Raw genomic sequence first — 14,464 nt, forward strand, 5'->3', positions numbered from 1 at the left:
TACTAAAACACGTAGGCTGGGTGTTGTTAATCAATGACATTTTATTGATTTCCTTTTCTAGTGTACAAACTAACACAAAGTATTATATACGAAAATAGAGCACTAGGCAAAAAATCATTACCTGAAAGGAAATATTGTTATACGATAGCTGTGTAACCTTCATTGGTTTGCAGCCATGACAATAGAATGAAAGAATAGCGATGAATAAATTGATGTTTCAGGAGAAAAAAAATCTTGCCTTGATTTTGAGTGTTCTATTATTTTATATACTTTTATTATTTTTAATTGAGAAAATCAAATGATATTAAAATATTATTCCACTAATACTCCAATAGGGCAACACTGATCATTTTTATATTGATGTGTAGTCCCCATCTTTAAATTTAATAAACAGTGCCTTTTGCCCTAGATTTTTACTGAAGATTTCAAAATGAATGATTTATCTACCTACCTGCCTACTTTATCAAATAGTGAAAATGACAACACCAAACTGAGAGTTATGTCGAAAGATAATACTTTCAGTAAATGAAGTTTTAGAACTCAAGAGGCACACAATGAACCTCTTCCTAAAAAATCCTTAAAAAGATGGCACCAGCATTCCGTCTAGACAGATTAGTGAAGATCACAGTGGAATGATCACTTCCTGGCTATTTCCTGTTATACTGAAACATATGTGTCAGTCTGGTCCCCTAGAATTCTAAATATGTGACATTTTGGTTGCACCTCAAAACTCTTTGTTACTATCTTTAAATCCATCCACAGTGTCCCACATCTCCACCATAACCCTCAGCTATAGCTCAGCTTCATCACTTGTTTTTGCTCTCTTCTAAAAGATTGAAAAAGTGCTGCTTCTTTTTGTCCTGGCCCTCCCTCTGTCAGCTATGTCATCACACACACTGGAGACCATGGCTGGTTCCTCTTGAGAAATAAGACCACCCAACTTGAAACAGTGCATGAATCATTGTGTGGTTAACAATCAAGAAAATGGCAAAGGGGGCTCTTCTCCATTTGGAGTTCTCATAGCATTGACCTCCACTTCAGTTCTGTTGAACAAAGATTTACCGAGCCCATAATTCATTCCAGGTACTAGACTGCCTGTCAGGGTACAGAACTATGTGAGACTAAGTTCACAGACTCTAGGAACATACTGTAAAATGTGTGTGAAGTTGTCTGCCCCAAAGCTAGCCTTCTCAGTGAACAAGAGCTATATTTTAGTTGGCATCCCACCTCAAGTGAGACCAGTTCCTAAAGAAAGCACATTTGGTACACAAAGACAAAATTATCCTTTAACTTCCTTAAATCATCCATGAAATGCAGTGTACAACATCTTGTACACCATCACTGTCCTAATGATTGTGCATTCAATACTGTGAGATCCACTAAGCAAGACCCAAGAAAACAACAAAAACAAGCTTGTGAAATACAACTGGATAGTCAGCAGCCTCTTGTTATTAAACTATCAAAAGGATGGAAAGACAGAAGATTTTAAAGAATCTCTATTTGCCTGCATGTTTGATCAATTCTACTTTAATATAAAAATCTCATCTCTTTTAACAAAGATTGATTTTGTTTTTCTAAGGTTTCAAATGTGACAATGTATCTAAAAGCATCTAGATCTGGCATACAGCATATACCAACAAATGTTTCCTGAATTTAATCTAAATTTTTATCTAAAACTTTGAAAACCATGAATGAAGAACTGGCCATTCCAAATTAGTGTTGCTTACTGTGACTCCACGTGCTAACTATCACTCTCTATTTCTTGAACACTGGGTAAGTCAGGTCAGGTCCTATTTCACAACTCATTTGGGGTTAGATTCTGAAATTGGCAGCTTTAGTTCTACCTGAGTATGATGCAACCTACTATGAGAAAAAAAAAAAAATGCCACGGAGGTTTAAAGAAGAGGATTTTAGCCTGTACTGAGACCTCAGAGAAGGCTTCATAGAGCTGAGGAGGCATATATAGGATCCTAGAATAAGTGTAAGTTAAATTGGCAAAACAGGAGAGTGCATTTTAAAGAGTTCTAAGTATAAAGATACAAACTCATGAAACCCTATGATTTGGGCAGAGAACACATCTTCCACGGCCATCATAGCCTAAGACCGAAAAATATAGGTAGGTACAAATTGGATCATAGCTGTTTGTTTTATGCTAAGGAGACTGGCCTTTATTTTATAGGTATTGGGGAGGCATTTGAAGATATCAATTAGGTAAATGTCAAGGTTGAGTTTTCATTTGAGGTATGTTTTTTATGTAAGGAAGAAGTCTAAGAGAAACAGAATGAGACGTTAAGAGACTAGTCGGGGGGTTATATACCTTGACAGGGCCGTGGGGTTGAGAAATGGAAAGTGGGAACAGAATGAAGAACTATTTGGAGCTCACCTAAAACTGAACAGCTGACTCAGCTGAGGTGAAGGCGTGTGAGAGTGCTGGACAATGCCTGTGCCCCACAAACCAGGCTCGACTGCATGGGGATGGAGATCTCCAAAAGGCGGACTAGAGGAGGCAGCAATGTCATAGGGCTTCCCTGGGGGTCATCTGAGAAGATGGCCGCCACAGACTTTGATCCACAAGACTAAAGAAATATCAGAGAGGAGGCTGAGTTAGGGGCTCGAGATCTGAGAATTCAAGCTCTGATGAATAATGAAAACACTGAGAGATCGACAGACCTGTCGGAAGGGACACCCACTATGGGTCCAAGCCCTCCTAGAGAAACAGCTTTTAAGGAGAGGGCAGTTCAGGAGTTACCAGAAGACAAACCAGAAGAGGACTGAAGGGACGGCAGGAGGGAGCTGAAGAAGAGTCTGATGGACAAATGCAGTGGCAGGAAGATAACTGAACAGACAACTACGAAAGATGAACAGCAGGGCAGCCTCAGAATGACCTGAGGCCCACAGCACAGGGGGACTGGGGCAGCGGACACAGAAAGTGGGCCACGCGGGCCTGAGCAGGGACAGTGAGGTGAGCGAGCTGAGAAAGCCAGTGTAGACGCTCCTTGAAGCAGCTGAGCCAAGGAAGGAAGAGATTAACAGAGAGTAATTGAAATGTAAGAGAACTCAAGATTTGGCTTAGCGTGGTTTTAGGATGAGGACATTGAACATGTTTACAGAAGAGAGATATGAAACAGCTTTTCGTGCATGCTGGCAACACGGATGAGTAGTGACTGTCTGAACACAAGGTCAAGAACAACTGACGCGCCTGTAGGGTGCAAGGGGGAAAAAACGGCAGTGACTAAAGATGAGTGCCTGCGACAAACAAGAGAGGAGAGGACTGGGATAGATACCCTAGACTTTCTCTTCCTTTCAGGCTTTTGCCAAATGACTAGTTATTCACAGATGAGACACACTTTGTACAAGTCGGTAAACATTGTTGCTATTGTTTAGTCACTAGTAGTCCTAGTTCAGTTGCTCAGTCATGTCCGACTCTTTGTGACCCCAAGAACTGCAGCACGCCAGGCCTTCCCGTCCATCACCAACTCCCGGAGTTTACTCAAACTCATGTCCATCAAGTCGGTGATGACATCCAGCCATCTCATCCTCTGTCGTCCCTTTTTCCTCCTGCCCCCAATCCCTCCCAGCATCAGGGTCTTTTCCGATGAGTCAACTCTTCTCATGAGGTGGCTGAAGTATTGGAGTTTCAGCTTCAGCATCAGTCCTTCCAGTGAACACCCAGGACTGATCTCCTTTAGGATGGACTGGTTGGATCTCCTTGCAGTCCAAGGGACTCTCAAGAGTCTTCTCCAATACCACAGTTTAAAAGCATCAATTCTACCGTGCTCAGCTTTCTTCACAGTCCAACTGTCACATCCATACATGACCACTGGAAAAACCAATGCCTTGACCAGACAGACCTTTGTTGGCAAAGTAATATCTCTGCTTTTTAGTATGCTGTCTAGGTTGGTCATAACTTTCCTTCCAAGGAGTAAGCGTCTTTTAAATTCATGCCTGCGGTCAACATCTGCAGTGATTTTAGAGCCCAGAAAAATAAAGTCTGACACTGTTTCCACTGTTTCCCCATCTATTTCCCATGAAGTGATGGGATTGGATGCCATGATCCTAGTTTTCTGAATGTTGAACTTTAAGCCAACTTTTTCACTCTCCTCTTTCACTTTCATCAAGAGGCTTTTTAGTTCCTCTTCAATTTCTGCCATAAGGGTGGTGTCATCTGCATATCTGAGGTTATTGATGTTTCTCCCAGCAATCTTGATTCCAGCTTGTGCTTCCTCCAGCAGAGCATTTCTCATGATGTACTCTGCATATAAGTTAAATAAGCAGGGTGACAATATATAGCCTTGATGTACTCCTTTTCCTATTTGGAACCAGTCTGTTGTTCCATGTCCAGTTCTAACAGTTGCTTCCTGACCTGCATACAGGTTTCTCAAGAGGCAGGTCAGGTGCGCCGGTATTCCCATCTCTTTAAGAAATTTCACAGTTTATTGTGATTCACACAGTCAAAGGCTTTGGCTAGTCAATAAAGCAGAAATATATGTTTTCCTGGAACTCTCTTGCTTTTTCGATGATCAAGCGGATGTTGGCAATTTGATGTCTGGTTCCTCTGCCTTTTCTAAAACCACCTTAAAACCAGCTTGTTTAGCCACTAAGTCGTGTCCAACTGTTTGTGGCCTTATGGGCTGTAGCCTGCCAGGCTCCTCTGTCCATGGGATTTCCCAGGCAAGAATACTGGAGTGGGTTGCCATTTCCTTCTCCAGGGTATCTTCCCAAACTAGGGATCAAACCTGATTTTTCCGCTTGGCAGGAGAATTCTTTAGTGCTGAGACACTGGAGAACCTGGTAATCATCACAGTTTCTAATTATAAAGGGAAAGGGAACTGAAGAACAAGGTAATCTTGGTAAGGAGTTATAGGGAACAGTCTACCCAACTGCTATAGAAATAAACTTCCCTAGGATCCACTAAATTGGCTACTAGAATGTTAGAGAAACTCAAACATGAAGGCATTGTTTTCCCAATTAACAGTGTGTTTGAAGGACTGCCCTTAAAAACAAATAAAAACAAAAAAGGTTAAAATGATGAAAAAGAGATGATACTGATTTAGGATATTCACTCGTTCTTGGTTTTTCATTTTGTTTTGTTTCATATGTATGTTGCTTCTTATCTAGACTTTGCTGCTGAGAACCTGGGGAGAGGGTTCTCTTTGCAGTGTGACCTCACTCTGCTTCCACAGAGCTGTATGTTGGGTTGGGACAAGAACAGATACTCATGGATCACAGATCTGAATCTCCGATCACATTTGTTACATGTCTCAGCAGATTAATACCTCACAGGATCTGTGAGGAGGCATAGGGGGAAAAAAAAAATGATTACCTCAAACCCTTAACCTCAAAAACAGAAGAGAGAGAGAGAAAAACAGGTGTTAGTAAGTTAGGAACAAAATCCCTACCAAGAAATTGGCCTTGGATTAGTTAAAGCAAAACCCATTTTCCTGTATGCTAGATCTACTATACACACAGATTCAAGACGGTTTATCCTGTACACGGGCTATTTCAAAAATGGATGGCATACTAGTAATAAATCCTAAAAGATAGGTGAGTGATTTAGTTAGGAAAAGCACTCTACTAAAATGGCAGAGCTGTAATTAAAAAAAGAATTTTTTCATAGTTATTGTCTGACAATCCTGTGCAATACCACAAACAACTGATCATCTTAAAGCCTTTTTAAAATACTGATCATTTAAGTATGGAAATAAGTCAGTGAGTATATATTAAAGAAGTCCATATGTTATTTCATAGATCTCCTTGCATTAGTTTGTTAAATGCTTAATTTTTCCCCTTCCTTATTTTTAAAAGATTCACTCTCCAGCACAAGAGGACTTGTTCTAACTATGCAACACAGTAATGGGAGATGCCCACGTACATATGTGTTTTCTACAATTTGCTCTGTGTATTCTAATTCATTACATGCCATTTTATAAAAGTCACTTGATAATGGTAACATGTAAGTGAGCTACATGTATAAACTATCATAGCTACTAATCTTTTTGAGGGCTTACCTGATAGATTTGATTTAATATACATATTAAATGATATGTTTATTAATTCATGAGTCACAGGAATATAACCTACTGACTAAAACAAATGATGTATTCATGTATGTTAGTCACTCAGTCGTGTCTGACTATCTGATACCCCATGGACTGTAGTCCAGCAAGCTCCTCTGTCTATGGAATTTCCCAGGCAAGAATAGTGGAGTTGGTAGCCATTCCCTTTCTCCAGGCGATCTTACTGATGCAGGGACTGAAACTGGGTCCCCAGTGCAGGCAGATTCTTTACCACTGAGCCCCCAGGGGGAGAAAATCATAAAACTGGACACTCTCTTCTGATCACAAAAGTAGCCAGCATTTGAAATCCTGAATATAGTTTCTCTCATTACCAAATCATCACTACCCCATTAAAAATAAACAAGCAACACTAACTATACATCATAATCCCATTTTTGTTCTTTAATATGACACTTTATTGCCTAACAATTCTTAAGGATATTATACTGTGTTCTATTGTATCTCTAATCACTTCAGATGGCTTTTTTGCATCAATTATTTCCACTCCTTGTCCCATCTGGAACTATTACTAGAGGTTCCTTCTAAACTTTAGAAAGCACGTTTGTTCAGTTTTTTTCCAATAATGCCCAGCCCAAATCCCTCAACTATTTGCCTTTACGTCCTGTTACTTTTCAGTTTCAAAACTGTGATATAAACATAAGTGTCTTCTTTGAGCCCTACAGTGCTTGGCAGAATGCTATTTGTATTTTAGCAGAAATTAACTTGTAAAGTTAATCTATGCTGCAATAATGATAAAAATCTCTAGAATCTCAAATTCTTTTAAATATGTTTTTACTTATAATACCAACAGTCTTAAATAACATAATAATGCTATATTATTAACATAAATGAGTTAACATTTCAGAGCTATATACGTTGACATAAAAATGAACAAAGGTACATTAAAAAAAAAAAAAAGAAGCAGCAGCAAGGCCCGGAGCAAGATGTCAACAAACTGGGAAAAGTGTGACTTGAAGGAGTCTTTAGGGAAAGGTAAGTCAGAGAGGTGAGACAGGAGAGAAGCAATCATAGCATTGTTTGGCACATAGTTGTATATGTGTACATACACAGACACACAGGTCATGTTACACACACACATTATATAATACAAATGTATACATACTATATATTACACAAATACACACTTTACATGATATACATACACAAATATGCATACATGTGTGTTTATACACATATATATTTTAACTAACAATTTACAGATGTACACATTTACGTGTATGGGCAGAAGAACCCATATAGCTACAGCAGGTGTAATAAATGTGACTGTGTTTCCCTTACAAACGTGCCTGCCCTACAAACCTCCCCATTGCTTCCAGGAATTCATGCAAGGCACTCACCCTCTGAAGCCTGTGGGAGGGCAAGAGAAAGAAAGGATAGGCAAATTAGCCATAATTGGATCTTATTAACTTAGTCATTTAAATTGCTAATCTGTTTCCAAGTAGGCTCATTTGTAGATAACTCATCTTTAGCTGACTGAACTTGGCTTTTCTAACCCGTATTTGTAATTGGAAAAGAAGAGAATAACTTGTCATTTATCTTCCTTTTTCTTCATTTCAAAAATAAATAAATGATCAAAAATGTCAAAACCCACTAGAATTTGAGTAGAATTTATATGTACACAGTTAAAGAGTATGATCATGAAATGACTAGATTTTACATGTGTTCAATTATCTTCTGATCTCATGCAAACCTAGATGAGGTAATTAAAGGTATAAAATGGGGGGAGGAGAAATTATTGAATTAATTTTTCAGCAAAGGCATACAAAATACATGCTTATACAGAAAAATCTAAAAATATTTTCTTTCTTAGATAAATTTTATGTCATTTCACAACGTATCCAAATGACAAATTACTGTTGTACACCTGAAAATAATGTTGTATATCAGTTATACTCCAATTAAGAAAATAATCCTTTTAAGATTCAAAATTTCATAGAAAATGTAAGTTAAGTGAGTATAAAACTTGCATTTTTGAGTCATTTTTAGAAGATAAAATTGCTGATGATCTTAGGGGATAATGTTCACAGTGTATAATACTGAATTATTAACAAATGTAAATGGGCTTCCCTAACAGCTCAGTTGGTAAAGAATCCACTTGCAACGCAGGAGACCAAGGTTCAAATCCGGGGTTGGGAAGATCCTCTGGAGAAGGGATAGGCTACCCACTCCAGTATTCTTGGGCTTCCCTTGTGGCTCAGCTGGTAAAGAATCTGCCTTCAGTGTGGGAGACCTGGGATCGAACACTATGTTGGGAAGATTCCCTGGAGAAGGAAAAGGCTACCCACTCCACACAGTATTCTGGCTGAAGAATTCCAGGGACTCTATAGTCCATGGGGTCACAAAGAGTCGGACGCAACTGCGCAACTTTCAAGAAATGTAATATGGGACATTTAAGTCATATAAATTGAAATGACATAAAATAATCCAGGGTAGATGTTAAGCTTATGAAAGAAAAGACTGTCTTTTTTTTAAAGCTTTGTCTTTAAGACTTAAACTCTATCCAGAATATATTAGGTGCTCAACAAATACTGGCTGAATGAATATGCTTAATTCATTAATTCATTTAAGAGCCAATACAGGATACCTGTTCTTATGTTGGCTTTTATTTCCCTTCAAAAATTAAATACTGACTTTATATATCAATATACTATATACCAAATCATTTCCTGAAACATACAGTAGTTGGCACAGAAAACTTAATGTTTTTATGTTACTTCCATTTTAGCCTATTCTCAAGATGTAAACATACAAAAGTTAGAATACCAGGGAAAGTTTTCCCTGATTGCCAACTCTAGATAACTTACATAGGGAGAAATGATGCTAAGAGGATGGATGCAATCAAAGTTTCAAAACTCTAATATTAATATACAAAAGGGATTGAGCAACTATATAATATAGACTAATTTTGGCAGGAATGATATTGCTCCTTCACCAAGAGTGAGAGATCCATTTTCACACTGGCTTTCAGAAACCCAAAGATTAAGTACAGACAGCCTAGGTACAGATGTGTACTTCACAAGATCTCAGGGAAAAAAAATCCTCTCTACTTCCTGCTGCCTTTTATTTGAATATTAAGAGGAACAGAGAGATCACTCAAAGTACTGATATTATTTCAAGCTGAGGTGAACAATAGCATTAAAGAGAATGGCTGAATAAGCAATAATAGACCTCTCGCGCGCGCGGAGATGGCGGAGCTGAACGTCGGGGGGCACTGCCAGGTGGAACGCTGCCGGTGCCTAGATTTTCTTCCATTTGTATGTGATGGATGTTCAGGAGTATTTTGCCTTGAACACAAGAGCAGAGAGTCCCATAGCTGTCCTGAGGTGACTGTCCTCAACAAGAGAACGAAGTCAGACACCCATACATCTCACCCATGCTCTTTCAGGGACTGTGCTGAGAGCGAGCTTGTGCCCATCATGTTTCCTTACTGTGAGAAGAACTTCTGCCTGAGACACCGTCATCAGTCAGATCACAACTGTGAAAAACTGGAAATCCCTAGGCCTCGTATGGCTGCCTCTCAGAAACTCGTCAAAGACGTTATTGATTCCAAGACAGGAGAGACAGCAAGTAAACGACAGAAAGGTGCAAAAATTAGTGAAACAGCTGCAAAGGTAGCACTGATGAAATTAAAGATGCATGCTGCTGGAGATAAATCATTGCCACAGACGGAAAGAATTTACTTTCAGGTTTTCTTACCTAAGGGGAGCAAAGAGAAGAGGAAAGCCATGTTCTTTTGCCGAGGATGGAGTGTTGGAAAGGCCACAGACTTTGCAGCTTCTTTAGCCATCCTTAAAAATGACAACAGACTAACAGCTAAGAAATTGAGGTTATGTCACAGTGTCTCAGGAGAGGCCTTACCCTTGGATCATATTTTGGAAACCTGGATTTCTAAGGAGGATTGCCCTTTGTACAATGGTGGAAATATTATCTTGGAATATCTGAGTGATGAAGACCAGCTTTTAAAAAATGTTGATTCTTACTTGGAATAATCATGCAGGGACTCAAGCCAGAAATCAAGAAGAAAATTCAACATTAAGTCAACTTCTTTTACTACAAATACTATATATATATATTTTTAAGTTCCTTTTGAATTCTATTATGTCATAATTTACATTATTAGTCTTCTATTAAATTGAATTTGAATTTTTGTGTTTTCAAGTGTAACCATTAACTGACATCCAGTTATTAACAAATTCTTGTACCTAATTAACTTTTATTAGTTTATGCTGTAATTACAACAACAAAGGTGTATTTCTCATTTGGTTAATGTCAGCTTTGATGGGCCGTGACTCTGCTCTATGTTATCTTTACTCCAGAATCTAAGATGAAGCTTTGACCCTTTCGGGGGACATTACCATTCTTATTGACTATGCCAAAGCCTTTGACTATGTGGATCACAATAAACTGTGGAAAATTCTGAAAGAGATGGGAATACCAGACCACCTGACCTGCCTCTTGAGAAACCTGTATACAGGTCAGGAAGCAACAGTTAGAACTGGACATGGAGCAACAGACTGGTTCCAAAGAGGAAAAGGAGTACATCAAGGCTGTATATTGTCACCCTGCTTATTTAACTTATATGCACAGTACATCATGAGAAACGCTGGGCTGGAAGAAGCACAAGCTGTAATCAAGATTGCCAGGAGAAATGTCAATAACCTCAGATATGCAGATGACACCATCCTTATGGCAGAAAGTGAAGAGGAACTAAAAAGCCTCTTGATGAAAGTGAAAGAGAAGAGTGAAAAAGTTGGCTTAAAGGTCAACATTCAAAAAACTAAGATCATGGCATCTGGTCCCATCACTTCATGGGAAATAGATGTGGAAACAGTGTCAGACTTTATTTTGGGGGGCTCCAAAATCACTGCAGATGATGATTGCAGCCATGAAATTAAAAGATGCTTACTCCTTGGAAGGAAAGTTGTGACCAACCTAGATAGCATATTAAAAACCAAAGACATTGAAGGAAACTGCAGCTGGGAGGGAGGAAGTGACTGGTTCGAGGTCTCAGAGCAGAGAAATGGACTAAGTTCTGATTCCGGGGCTGGGGCTGCTGCTTCAAGGCGGGAGAAATACATAGTCCTCCTGAGCATCGGGAGCAAGGAGGGGTGGAGAGTGAGGGGAGGCACAAAGAAAGAAAGAAGAAAGTGTGGGAGATAATGCTGAGAAGGACCGAGGAGAGAGGACCATGCCATCCATCAGCAGTGACCGCGCTGCGCTGTGCGCCAGCTGCGGGGGCAAGATCTCCGACCGCTACTACCTGCTGGCGGTGGACAAGCAGTGGCACATGCGCTGCCTCAAGTGCTGCGAGTGCAAGCTCAACCTGGAGTCGGAGCTCACCTGTTTCAGCAAGGATGGAAGCATCTACTGCAAGGAAGACTACTACAGGCGGTTCTCTGTGCAGCGCTGCGCCCGCTGCCACCTGGGCATCTCGGCCTCGGAGATGGTGATGCGAGCTCGGGACTTGGTTTATCACCGCAACTGCTTCACGTGCACCACGTGTAACAAGATGCTGACCACGGGTGACCACTTCGGCATGAAGGACAGCCTGGTCTACTGCCGCTTGCACTTCGAGGCACTGCTGCAGGGCGAGTACCCCACGCACTTCAACCACGCCGACGTGGCGGCTGCAGTGGCGGCAGCCGCGGCGGCCAAGAGCGCCGGGCTGGGTGCAGCCGGGGCCAACCCTCTGGGTCTTCCCTACTACAATGGCGTGGGCACAGTGCAGAAGGGGCGGCCGAGGAAGCACAAGAGCCCTGGGCCTGGGGCGGATCTGGCTGCCTACAACGCTGCCCTAAGCTGTAATGAGAACGACGCGGAGCACCTGGACCGAGACCAGCCATACCCGAGCAGCCAGAAGACGAAGCGCATGCGCACCTCCTTCAAGCACCACCAGCTTCGGACCATGAAGTCTTACTTTGCCATTAACCACAACCCCGAAGCCAAGGACTTGAAGCAGCTCGCGCAAAAGACAGGCCTCACCAAGCGGGTTCTGCAGGTCTGGTTTCAGAACGCCCGGGCCAAGTTCAGGCGCAACCTCTTACGGCAGGAAAACACGGGCGTGGACAAGTCCACGGAGGCGCTGCTGCAGACAGGGACTCCGTCAGGGCCGGCCTCGGAGCTGTCCAACGCCTCCCTCCAGCACGCCCACCACCCTCACAGACTTGACTAGCCCCACCCTGCCGACTGTGACGTCCGTCTTAACTTCTGTGACTGGCAACCTGGATGGCCACGAGCCTCACAGCCCCTCGCAAATGACTCTTACCAACCTTTTCTAATGACTCTCGCCCCGCCTCCCCACCTCTGCCCCCGCCCCACAATTTCTTTAAAAAAGAAATTATCTTTAGTTGAATTCCAAGTGTATTTTAAAATAGAGGCTTTGAGCAACTAACTAACCACATTTTAGGATCTCGCCTGGAAACTGAGGAAGAAAATAATTGCCCCCCCCCCCCCACCCCCGGCTGACTCAGCTCTTTGGACTAGAATTACTTGGAAGATCTATCTGCAACACAACATTTGTGTCACTGTACAGTTTTGTGGACTGAGCGAGGAAAAACAACAAATAATCTAAGTTGGCTAGAGCTTCTGTATTTTCAAAGACTGCCACGTGCCTTAGGAATACTGTTTTATCTCCATACTTTGGATGACTTGTTCATTTTTTCTCTCCCTCTTTTTCTCTGTATATTTATGACCAGAGCAAAAATGTAAAAAAAGTTTGTTACTTTGAATAGTCCTAAACAGAAAAAAAAAAAAAAAAGGAAAAAAATCAAACTCCAATGGTCGCTTTGTTGTTTTAGAATTTTAAGGTGGAAGTCTGTTTGAATACCAGAATTTGTAAAATCTAACCAGTAATAAAACCACTTATTGAAACTAAAAAAAAACCAAAAAAAACCAGAGACATTAGTTTGCCAACAAATGTCCATCTAGTCAAGGCTATGGTTTTTCCAGCGGTCATGTATGGATGTGAGAGTTGGACTGTGAAGAAAGCTGAGCACTGAAGAATTGATGCTTTTCAACTGTGGTGTTGGAGAAGACTCTTGAGAGTCCCTTGGACTGCAAGGAGATCCAACCAGTCCATCCTAAAGGAGATCAGTCCTGGGTGTTCTTTGGAAGACTGATGCTGAAGCTGAAACTCCAATATTTTGGCCATCTCATGCAGAGGGCTAACTCATTGGAAAAGATCCTGATGCTGGGAGAGATTGGGGGCAGGAGGAGAAGGGGATGACAGAGGATGAGATGGCTGGATGGCATTACCGACTCAATGGACATGGGTTTGAGTAAACTCTGGGGGTTGGTGATGGACAGGGAGGTCTGGTGTGCTGCAATTCATGGGGTCACAAAGAGTCAGACACAACTGAGCAACTGAACTGAACTGAACTGAACCATTCTTATGGTAGAAGAAAGAAATGGCTGTTAGAAGATAAGACACATGACCTTTTGCTTTTAGCAAGACACATGACCAAGCCTAGCCTCATGGGGCGTGGAACTGTAGCCTTAGTATCTGCCTCCATTATGATGTGTAAATTGATGTGTATACATGAATCATAGAAACAGAGGTCATCTCATTCACTCTACAAAGTTTGTAGATGAGGAATCTCAGGCCTAGGAAGGGGGTTTTTTGTTTGTTTTTTGTTTGAAATTATTTTTTTGTTGCCACCTAAGTGCTTTGGGGTATATCTCTGATAAAAACCCTCTCCAGTGACTTCATTCGTCATTTTGTCAGTATGGATATATTACAGTAAAAAGGAAGATGGGATAGCTGAAGTTTATTACAGGCCATTTATATATACCCAAGCACAACACATGCCACAAGTTACAACCTTGTACCGATACATTAAAATTAATGCTCCTGACTGATGTCTTCCAGCTATACTCAACAAAGTACCACTATAGAGAAGGAATGGAAATTATTTGTTTGTTATCTGTCCCTTTCCTACCTTGCAATAGACAGGGATAGTGGCTTTAGGTTTACTTAAGGGAATAAACTCAGAATGTTTATTTCATCTCTAATTCTTTCTTCATACTGTTTTCATGCAGTGAATGGAGGTAACTTCTGATTTCTATCCGCTGTGTATACATTCATTTATTAACCAAGTTATTCAAGTACCTTCTCAATGTAAGGATTTGATTCTAACTGCCATGGTGGATACAATGAAGAGATGGATACGTAATTAAAACTATAATACAAAGCAGTATAGCAAGTGCCAAATGAATATATAGTAAAGTGCCATTATACTCTAATAACTCTTTTATTAGAAACCAGGAGACCAGAAGTTAAAAAATCCTTAAATATGTTACCATATACCAGAAAGTTTTAATACCAACTAATACCTTAGCATCTGTCATAATTACTTGCACATAGTAAGCTGACCAACACGTCTCATAAA

At 40.7% G+C, this 14,464-nt stretch overlaps 2 protein-coding genes and 1 pseudogene across 4 annotated transcripts in view; 2 read left to right on the forward strand and 1 right to left on the reverse strand.

Moving 5' to 3' along the window:
- Positions 1 to 14,464, reverse strand: part of NKAIN2 (sodium/potassium transporting ATPase interacting 2) — a 1,117,882-nt gene that overhangs the window by 853,114 nt on the left and 250,304 nt on the right. The gene's annotated exons all lie outside the window — the stretch shown is intronic.
- On the forward strand, positions 9,250 to 10,241 carry LOC110138004 (AN1-type zinc finger protein 1 pseudogene; annotated as a pseudogene).
- Positions 11,042 to 12,530, forward strand: LOC110138003 (LIM/homeobox protein Lhx2). Its single transcript, XM_020894740.2, is given in 2 exon segments — positions 11,042 to 12,209; positions 12,211 to 12,530. Coding segments are annotated over 2 exon segments (1,089 nt in total). The 5' UTR covers positions 11,042 to 11,265; the 3' UTR covers positions 12,356 to 12,530.

Source organism: Odocoileus virginianus, chromosome 19 (assembly GCF_023699985.2).
Source record: "Odocoileus virginianus isolate 20LAN1187 ecotype Illinois chromosome 19, Ovbor_1.2, whole genome shotgun sequence".
NCBI classification, from domain to species: Eukaryota; Metazoa; Chordata; class Mammalia; order Artiodactyla; family Cervidae; genus Odocoileus; species Odocoileus virginianus.